Below are 11,206 nucleotides of genomic sequence, written 5' to 3' on the forward strand. Positions count from 1 at the left end.
AAAGTTTCCATTGCTTCTGTTCATGTGTTTATTCTAAGAATGACTAGTATTTTTTTTTGTAACTTTGCAGAGTACAGATGCCAATTCAAATGTGAGGAAAAGAACGAATGCCGCAGTACAGTCAGAAGCTGATGGTGGGAGTCGAATTGACACAAGGCACAGCTCTATCCAGCCTCCCTCTGTAGCTCAGGGGTCTTCTGACATTACACCCCACTCCCTTTCTGCATCAAGTCCCAACCCTTTCACACGCATTAATGCATCAGAGACATTATCTTCTGCAAGAGCTACCCCTCCAGCTCCTCCTTCTACCCCAATTTTAACTGGATTTGTATCCCAGCATGCCACAGTTGGATCCCCTTCCATTCAGCACTTGCTTGGATCTAGACTGGAGCAGATTCAGACCACCACACCTCATACATTAGGAGCATCTGCAAAACCATCTGCTGTCACACCACCTGTTCCCCCTGCCTCTCATTCTGGCACTAGTAAGATAGACAAATACGCACGAATTTTGTTTCCTGTTACCTTTGGAGCATTTAACATGGTCTACTGGGTGGTGTATCTATCCAAGGATACCATGGAAAAATCAGAAAGTCTAATGTAGTTTTGCTGCTATGTAGTAGTTCCTAAATTATACTCACATTTGATGCAGAGTTTCTTCTTTTGAAACTATTTAAAAAGTCAATAATTCTTATTTATAAAAGCTGTGTGCTACTTTCCCATTGTAAAGGCTGGAGTTCTTGGGGATAATGAGGTAATTCCTAATAATAGGTAACAGTTGTCTTCCTCCCTTCAGCTGGGAGTGAATCATCACTCTTCATATAGACTACTTGCCTTTGGGAGGAACATGCACACGGAAAAAATCAAAGATGGAGGTGCATAAGTGTGCAGTGGAACTCATCTCCACTGCTAAGAATTATGCATGTTGATTATCATGGATCCTTGAGGCACCTAGCACTGTTGTCTGGACGCAGCATTGCATTTCTTGATTGTAAGGCCCATGTCCTGAATATTTTGACAGTACCTGCTAGAAAAGAACTTTTTGTGCTAGGCTAAAATTGGCAGAATGGGAGGAAAATGAGCAAGGGAAAAAGAAAATAGAGTCCAGCCTGGGAAAGTGCAACTCCAGAAGAGTTATGCAAAGGAGTTATAGAGCTCCATATATTTTTACGAAGCATTATTTTGCATTGCAACCTTGGAAATAATCACTTCAAAATAAGAACAAATGAAACTTATAAAATATGAAATCTGATGTAGTTCTCAAAATTGGAATTTTTTTTTTGGTAAGGTGATCTTAAATGTGATTCTTCTTAGACCTTGCTGACCAGCTTGAGTGGATTTATTCCTAAATTACATCTCTTGTGGTAGAACGGGACCAGGCCCACAGTGTTCAAGTTTTTGAATTCTTTGTTCTTTTGGATGCTTTTGTATTTGTTAGTTGTTGTTTTGTTTTGTTTGTTTTCCATATTTTTCAGTCACACACCTCTGACTTCCTTTGAACACATATTTTTCTCCCTCTTTTATTATATAATGTTTAAGTCAAGTTAAATTTTCAACAAATTTTGAAGTGGCTTCAAAATCAAGGAAAACACATTTTCCTGTGCTTTGGTATGTGTGGCTGTGGCACAACTTTGAGTGAATATGAGACACCCTTTTGTGAAGGAAAACTGACACAAATACAAAAAACACGTTTCTAGGTGAAGCAGGTGAAACACAAGGTATATTTATGATCCATTAGTTTCTCTTACACTGTGGTTCTTACCTTAGTGGTTCAATGTACAAACAGACAACTACCTTCATTTAAAAAAAAAAAAAAGTGAACAGTTTAAGCCTGACAAAAATCTTATCAACAGTGTTCTTTTCACCTGTATGAGTGGAGGATATGTTGGCAATCAGTCTGAAGATTTTTTCACAGATCCATCTGGCTAGGCAAATGGTTAGCATTTCTGTGCAGGCGACAAGTGAAAATCAAAGGCCATATTCTCAGCTGTGATCTGGCTGTATTTTTAAAGGGTTGGGAAGAAACTGATTCTCCTTTGCCTGGTTTAATCATTAGCTACAGATAACTGACATGGCAGATTGGTAGCCCATTGTCAAAGTTCTATGCTGGGGCCATTGAGGTGGGTGTTTGGGGTTCTCTGCTCAAGTAATGATAAAGTGACTGAGAGTCTGATGGAAACCACAAGCAGCTGGGGTAATCAAGACAACCCTCCACAGAACTGGGATGAGAATCAGTGTACAGTGATCATATATCTCTATCAATCCAAATGATGTAGCTATTTTGCAGCTGAGAATCTGATCTGCTAGGTTACAGGACCCTGGAGACTGTAAGAGATGTGTAATACAGCATGTAGTATGGATTCTAGGTTGCTATTTCATATATAACATTGGAACGTACGTGGTAGGATGCATAGGATTTGGAATGTCTTACATGTCTTTATCAAGATGTAATAGCATAAGCAGTTACTTTACTCTTTTTTTGTTCACTTAAGTGATGTTCTCAAGAAGGTAGGCAAAGTCCTCACCTTTTGTATCTAGAATAAGCCTGAGATTACAGTGCTCCTTAGAAAACCATTACACATTCCAAAACACAGGATTGGAAATGGAGCACACATGCAGGTCATTGAGCTGCAGAAGTTTGCATCTTCAGATGTACAACTGGGAGCTGTGGCTGTTCTTCCCTAATTTAGTCACATTACTGCAGGTTGTCTGAGTAGCAGATACTCTACAACAGAGACCATTTGTTTATGACTGGAAAAAAAAAAAAAAACTAATCCTCTGGCAATTGCTGATCATAATTACACAAAGGATTATTTTTTTTCTAGTGTGAAGAACAATGACTTTATATGTGTTAAGAACCTAATGTTTGATCCAAAAGTTACTGAAATTACCCTTTGCTTTTCTCTCTGATGAAAAATGAGGATGTTTTCTCTCAGACTCTAAATGATTCACTCAAAACAGCTGTCTCTTCCTTTCCACCCATCCCTCTGTACTGCTCATATAATCAGCCTTTTTTCATGGATTGTTTGGTAGTATCAACACTGGTTCAGGCTGTTTAGCCAAGGTTGAAGTAAATGTGCTATTTGGATCCACTTGTAGGTCCTGTTTCATTTTAAAGACTTCTAAGAAGGAGAACACAATTGCAGTAATTATTTGAATTCATAATACTAATTTATATGCTTCCCTGTTACGAGAAATTTTTCATAATATCTAAGACCAAATACATTTTTAACCCATCAGTCAGTTCCTGAATAACCTTCCAATGCTTGCATGTTTATATTCAAAATGAAATATAAAAAAAATCTCATTATGAGCCTAGGACTAATTTATTGTACTGTGCTACATTATTGTGTTAGAGCATATGAAGAAATTACCATAACTAGCTTTTCAGAGTACATAAGAGCAGTGTAAATAGGGAGTTTTTCATCATATTTAATCTTCTTGCAGAGTGATCAGAAACAGAAAACAGCTTGCAGTATACTCAGAAATACTGGCAGGTTCTGAATGCTGTGCAATTTAGAAGCATGAAAAAAAAAAGCAGGAATGTACTTAATATAGAGGGTCAAATGTTCAATACTGCTAAATAAAATCCAGAGGGAGAATGTTGCATGTGTCATTTCAGTGCCCACATAGGTCTCTAGGGCTGATTTTGAGTGTAATAAACTTTACAGGAATTGTGGTGGTTTTTTTTTTTTTTTTTTTTTTTTTATATTGGCTTTGTTAAGCATCTTTCTTGACAGTAACGTAGTCATTTAGAACTAACCAACCACTTCAGTCATCTTTATTGCCAGGAAAGAAGTGTATAAAGAGACAAAAAACCTTACCAGCAAGCAGAGATCAATCCCACTAACTGCTGTTTCCTCGGAGACATTGTTACCAATAGCAAAACTCCCACAGATTTCAGTGATGCAGCCCCAACCAGTAATGGAGTCATGAGAAAACCAGTTAAAAGCTCAGTTCAGGAAGATTGCCTTCATACGCATTGAAGCGTGTTTGGTAGTCAATTGTGAGGTCAACTTGGCAAGGTCACATTTATATTGGCTCACTATTAAGAGATTTCACTGCAATTACTAGAATAATGAAGACACAAACCTAGAACCGAGTTCTGCATGGTGATTTGAGCTCTTAGAGTTCAACATCTGAACTGGAGTCTGGCTTTTCTCCTACAGAATGAAATTGTCTCCATCAACTGGTTATCAGTGGCACGTTTCTGAGACACTCTGGGTTTCTTTTCCTGCATGATTTTTAGGAAAAAAAACAAACAGGTTTTGTAAACTGTTAAGTAATTCAGTCTACATTACCTTGCAATTGAACAAGCAGATCATATGATAATTGAATGAAAGAGGCAAATAATTTATTTAATGTGCCTAAAGCTTTTTGTTTAACAGGAACTAAAATTTATTGATTACAGGGAGTTCAAATGCAAGCTTGGGCATCTCATCATTTTCATTACTTAGGATAGGCTTTGAAAAAAAGCTGGGAAATCTTTTAACCAAGGATTTAACCAGTGTTTCTGGAGAAAAATGAATGTATTCATCTTTTGAATATGTGTAGAATTCTGTTTTCTTCTGTTTTCTTACATACCTCCTGCATGCCATTCTGATGCAGTGCACCTTATGATGTATAGAATCATAGATACTATACTTGATCTTAGCCAAAAGGCTAAGAGGTAGTGAAGAGACTGCACCATGTAAGAATATCAGAATCCACAGTGTATATTTATTCAGATCCTAACATTACCATCTTCCCTGTGCTATTGGAGGTGGAGGGAACTTCCATTAAAGTGGATAATTGTTCTGTGGCTAACACTGTTACAATTACAAAACAGATATCTGAAAAATATTGTTCTTGGATTTATTTAATCCTAAAGTTAAAATGGCAGATTAAGAAAATGACAAATGCATTGCTGGGAAGCCTGGGTGAAGTATGATGTTTAACGATGATGTGGATAAAACCAGGTATTGGAGAACTGCAGATACATGTGGCAGTAAGTTTGCATGATGTCATGGGAAGTGAGGAGAATGGGAGGTGTTTCTCTGGATGGTTTGATGAACATAAAGCAAAAGGGCTTAAAGTTGGTAAACTTAGTGCAAATCCAATGGTTAAATGGACATATGGGTATCGTTATTAAAAACAAAAACAAGAATGAAGTCTAGGAAAGAAGCAACCAGTTAGGTGATGACAGCCTCTTTGTCTTTCCCAAATGTATTATTTTTTTTTTTATTTTTCTAAGACCTGATATTTTTTTCACAGTGTGAATCCAAAGTAAGTTACTTATGTTTAGATTGCTGTCAGGAAATGTGCTAACATCAGTGTGGGGCTTTTTATCAACTTAAGTACACTTCAAACAGGAAGTTCTGCTGGTTCTCCTGGAGGGAAAAGTGTATCATTTTGGAAGAGTCTGATACACACTAATTCTTCTGAGTCTTCACTAAGTCTTCATTTGTAGGTCTGTACTCAGAAGCAAGTTGTAGCATTTTTGGAGAATGTGACCATGGTGTGCAGTTTCAGCATGTTCTGCATTCATCAGATATTGAAAGTAAATTTTTGGCACATTCCAAGCAAGTGTGAGTAGCGTGAAGTGCAGAGAATTCAGAAAAGATCTCTCTTTGCTAATGTTATTTACTGTTTTCTTAACTAGAGGGAACAAAAAATGCAATTCTTCTAAAATCAGCAGAACTTGTGAAACATACTTTGTGTTCACATGGATTAGAAAATGTGGTAGGTACTGTTTTCAGAATTGATTAGTTTTATATTCTAGTCTGCAACTGAATGCATCTACGGATCTCTCTTACATTATCTTATTCTTTTTATATTACTCTGCTAGAGAGGACTTACTTCAAAGCAAGCCAGTTACTATCCACTGCAGCTCACTAAGTTTTCTGGTCAGAATTCTGTTTTCATTGTTTTGTGCAAGAGAAACCAAGAGCATCATGGCATTTTTTGAAATAAAAATAACTAGGGAAAAAGAAAAGCCTTGGAGATTCCCTTTTTAGGAGAACAACCAAACTCCCACCAGCCATTGAATGATCTCTTCAAATAGCAACATAATTTTAGCATTTAAAAATACTACTGTGATCACATCCTGTATACGTATTTATAATAATATTCAGATCTCTGAATTGTGAGGGAAGCAGGCTCCAAATGCACTTGCAAGCAGTCTTACTTCAAAAGACTGTCTTTCTGGATGCAAAACACCGTGTGAGGTATGTATGTATTTATTTATTTATTTAAATCTTAATATCTCCAATTTTCAAAAAAAATATCCAGAGGAAAAAAAATACTGTGTTTCTGAATTAACCCTCAACTAGCACAGAAACCTGGGTTATCTCCTGTTGTTGGTCTTGCTGCTGTTGATCTATTTCAGCATTTGCTGTGTGTTTTAGTGAATATTGTATCCATGTTGAAGTAAGCGATGTTAACCGGCATAGCATTCTACAGATGGTCTGTTGGCATAAAGAAGATAAATAATCTTATTTGTGAATATGTTTTCATCCTTGGAAAAAACTTAGACGGAGATTGGTAGAAGAAGCAGGTGACTGTATGAAGCACTCAGCTGGACTTCTGAGTTAAATGCATTGCAAAATTAAACTGAGTACTGACTTGTTTTGCCTCGAAATCTTGTGCTGGTGTCTCATCTCCATGGTAAGTAAATATGCACAAGTATGGAGCACTTGGAAACCAGGAATATGTACACGTATGTATTTACAATTCTTTCAAAATATGAGATAGTTTAAAGCTCCTCGCTGTACAATAATTTCATAGTCTGTTTTACAGTTGTAAGCTTGAAAACGAAGCTGCTAGACTTTGCGAGGTTATTAAATAAATCATTTTGTACTTCAAGTAAACATTTTTTTGTACATTCATGTATTTCATATTTTATCAATTTATGGCAATGTTTTCTGGCACCAGACCTGTTGTGGAGGTTTGAAGAATTTTGAATAGCCATAGTTCCCATAGAATTATATTATAGCATCCTTTTGCAACCAGTGGGTGCCTTTGCAAATCAATACCGGAAGCAATCATGATGAAAATGAATCTACATTTGCCTAATCCAATCTTTGAGAGTGTGAGCTATATTTGAAGGGACCGTGGATGGGAGCTGGCTTATGTTCTGCCAGCCTCTGAAGCACTCTGCACCAGACAGACCACATTATGCATTACATTGTTAGGACCATTATTACTCCATCATAAAACTGTATTACTGCTAAAGGTAGTGCTCCTGCCTTATTGCTTTGTGTTGGGAGACAAACCCATGTGGTGATGGTGATCTGGCTGAAATAACTTGTCTAGCTAAATGCAAGTTAGTCTTTTGGCTGAGTTAGCACCCAGCTGGATCAGTTTTCTGATCTGGCTCACTGTTGGTAGTGATGCTACAAAGGAGGTGGTGAGAAGGTTGGGATTGATGTGATTTCACAACAACTTTAATCCAGCCCAAAACAACTGGAGGATTCTTATTCTGACTCCACTGGCTTTAAAGGAGAGGCTTCTCACAGTCTTTCTGGAACCTCAGTTGCCCCATGTGGTCACTTTTACTGCCTCAAAGGTGGTTTTGTCAGTTTAGTCAGTGACAAATAGTGGACAAAAAAAAATACAAAAAGGCTAGGATTTACGAAAGAGCTTAAGTTATTTGAGGCAAGAGAAAAGAGAGAGAAAGGAAAACATCAGTAAAGATGAAAAATTTAGTTACCTTCTACCAAGCAGTTATTTTAAGGTATGTCCTATTAGAGGTACTAGAGCAGCATCTGGCAGGAAACAGCCTAGAAATAATTATTTCTTCATTATGAGCATAATGAGAAAGTAATAAAGAAAAGAAGTTGTTAATGTTCTCTTAGAAACATTTATGTTCCATTGCAGTTGTTTTCATTAAAAAGGCTATTTTCGTAGTCATCGAGGAAGAATTAAGAGGCAGAATGCTAAAGGAAAAAGATTGAGTTTTAAGTATCACTGTTTCTCTCTGATTTAGAGAATTTCTTTGCCAAAAATGCAAACAGTAACATTCTTTATCTTTCAGGGACTCTATATATTTCATTTTCAGTAATGAAGCACTTTGGAACTTTTAGCATTTAAGTTGCTATATGTTTAAGAGACAAATAGAGGGATTGCTGTCTCTGGTTTAGCTCAGTTATAGGAGGAGGGAAAAAAAATAGCAACAGAAGCTTTCTTTACAATGTCAGCCAGTTTTTTGAACTATCATACCTGCCTATAAAATCTGAAGACTTCATTCTTGTACCTAGATTCATGGGAGCTTTATAGCACCAGGCCTTTCTCTGGTCAGTAATCCGGTCAGTACAACAGTTTTTGGGGTGCAGCTGCATTTGAACGTCTACAGTCTTGGCACTTGCACAGCATGGATCCTGTAAAAGGAAAAGATGAGTTAGTAGCACACTGGCTGCATGAGACCTCTCATTGCTGATGCTGAAGAAGGTAGGAACCAATGATCAGAAACAGGAGATGAAAGGATGGTGAGCTTCCATTTTTCAGAGAGGGTGCAGATCTTCTACTGGCTTAACCCACTTATGAAATGCCCCTTAAATTTCTTCCCAACTGGGAGGCTTCAATGCAAGCTGTGTGTTATATGGAATTCAACACCAGTTGCAAATGCTGCCTGAGGACTGGCACACTTAATCTGTCCTAAGGCTTCTTATGCTGTGGCTGGAAGATGAGAAAGATTAGAGCTAGCAGTAACTGCCAGCTGGGACGCATCCATGTTGCTGTGCATCCAAGCTGTACCATGGTGAATCAGGGCCCCCAGAGTACTGTGGGTGGGATAGAAAATGCTTTCTTGGAGTACAAAATAGGTCAGACTGGAGCTGAAGAAACCTCCTTCAGCTCAGCACTGCTGCTACTGGCTATAACAGCACTGAACATCCCAAAAGAGGATCAAGGTTTACTGCACTTGGGTTTTCTCCTTGGACATCTTCTAATTGCTCTTATATGGGGACTAGTAGGACAGACTATATGCATGGTAATGAAACTGAGCATGTTGCTGCTTGGTAAATATCCATGGTCTCTTTGGTTGTTTTCCTAGTTCTACAGTGGTTAAAAAAAAAAAAAAAAAAGGGTCCAGCCACACAAGATCTGCTCCTGAAGCCCATGCTAGCAGCCTGTGGTCTTTGCCAGAAGCAAAACAACATCTCTGATTTTTGCAGATATAGTTACTATGCCCCTATGAATTGTTCTGCTGTAACTTAAACATTGCAAAGGGTGCTTTCTCTTTGACTCTTACTTCTCCATTACGTCATGTATTTGTGAAGAAAATAACCAAGCTCAGTTCCCTTACTTTCCCTCATCCACACTAACTTCTATTCTCATTTATATTAAAAAAAAAAAAAGGGTGGCTTCCTCACCTCACTATACATCCGTTCAGCAGAAGGTATCCTGGTTCTGGGTAGGAATGGCTGAGCCTGGAGACTTAGGCATTTTGCTGAGGTAAGATATGAGAGTTATTAAGAGCTGCTCATTAGCTATTTAAAAAACACTAAATGTATGATCTCTGAACACATGCTTCAGCGTGTCCTACTCCTTTTTGCACTGTTTTTTTTTAAGTAATTTTAAATAATTTATATTTAATTTATTTTATTGTATTGTCATTAAGCTACTCTATTCCTCTCTCTGTTGACAAATGGAGAAATGCTGATTAGAAACTCAGCAGGCAGTATCAGTAACCACTGGCTTTGGCTTGTAGCAGTAAAAATTATACAATGTGGTGAAAGGTATGTGGTAACACTGCTGTTGCCAAGACCCTTCATTTGGAAGTATCCAGAGTGTAGCTTCATTAGCAAAGACACAGAGCAATGACAGTATGTGAACAGTCTTGCTGCAGGCACAGTATTTACTTGGTGATAAATAAATCATCCATGTTATAGTTGACTCAGTGTATGATACAGTTCCTGTGTTTCTCCTCACCTTTATCTACACCTAACAAGTAACACAGACCATCTTTTCTCTTGAATTGTCAGATCATGGTGCTCAGAGAGGTACTAATTTCTGTGATGGTGGCTAATTCAAAGTGTAATGGCTGTGCCAGCTGAGGGACCAAAAGAAAAGAGCAATTTCTGTTGTGGATACAGCAGCTGCAATACCTGTGTGTCTTTTTTAATTTGGAAATGAAAAAAAACTCAGCAAAACAAAACCAGGAAAAAGTTAATATTCACAGGTTTTTTAATTAATCATAATCTTTTCCTGTGAAGTCCTGTCCATTGCAACAAAAGCATTTGGGTTTAAGCTTAGACCACTGTAAGAAATACTCCCAGTTAAAAAGATGCAGCTTTTTGAAGTATTTTAGCCCTTCTTTTCCATAAAAGTTGTGGCAAGCAGAAAGTAATGCACTGAACCAACATGGTGGAAACACCTCTTTAACACGCTCTTAGGGAAGACCCTAATCTCCCAACTTGTCTCTCAAGAATTTACTATTTCTGCAATATGTGAATGTCCTAGATGCATGCTGCGAGAGTTTGTGCCATGGCAAATTCTGATGTGTATCCCTTTGTAATGACTCATACATGGGCAAAAACGGAAAGGAAATCAAAGCAAGAGAAGTCTTGAGGTTGAATTCTTTTACATTATTTTTCACACACATTTTTGTTGCACGGAACAATGTGGCTGGAAGACTGGAAGAATCAGAGGTTAACTAAATTTTTTGAATGCATATATTCAGTGCTGGTCACCTGACTATACTAACAAACTGAAAAGGTGGTTTGATAGCTGTCAACTTGTTTTGCTATTGTGCAGCTTAACTGTTTCCTTCCTGTATAATTAACATCTATGTATTTGGAAAATAAATCCATCTTGCAAGAAAAATTGTGCAAAAATTGTTCATATTATACTCCAGTGTATATTGCAGATGTCAAATAAAATACAATTGTGAGAGTTCTTAAACAGTTGTCTTTCTAATTGTGGCCTGAAGCAGGGAGAGGAAGAAGCATAACAAACTTTGGTATAGGTCTTCCTGCAGCTAGTGCTGGGATATTGATATTGTTAATGAGTCAATCAACCTAATGCTTTACGTCTGGACAGATGAAGGGAAGAGTTTCATTAGCAATATGATGAATGGTAATCTGTTGTACAATTATTGGAATGGCACCAATTTACCAGTGTACCATTGTCAAGATGTGTCTCACCTGCTGAGAGCTAAACAAATTGCCTCACTTCTCTCACAGCAGCAGAAACAAATAATACTCATAGTAGTGGTGCCCACTTCATT

At 37.6% G+C, this 11,206-nt stretch overlaps 1 protein-coding gene across 2 annotated transcripts in view; it reads left to right on the plus strand.

Moving 5' to 3' along the window:
* Positions 1–10,881, plus strand: part of GABRA4 (gamma-aminobutyric acid type A receptor alpha4 subunit) — a 46,853-nt gene extending 35,972 nt beyond the window's left edge. The window contains exon 10 of one of the 2 annotated variants that reach the window (XM_021395383.1): positions 71–204. Coding sequence is in view for 1 of the 2 variants with exons in the window: in XM_021395380.1 (XP_021251055.1) it covers positions 71–604 (534 nt within the window). In the remaining variant the exon portion in view is untranslated. Of the gene's footprint in view, positions 1–70 lie in introns of both variants that reach the window. The other variant, XM_021395380.1, reaches the window with a different exon arrangement.

Source organism: Numida meleagris, chromosome 4, assembly GCF_002078875.1.
Source record: "Numida meleagris isolate 19003 breed g44 Domestic line chromosome 4, NumMel1.0, whole genome shotgun sequence".
In the NCBI taxonomy this organism is placed as follows: Eukaryota; Metazoa; Chordata; class Aves; order Galliformes; family Numididae; genus Numida; species Numida meleagris.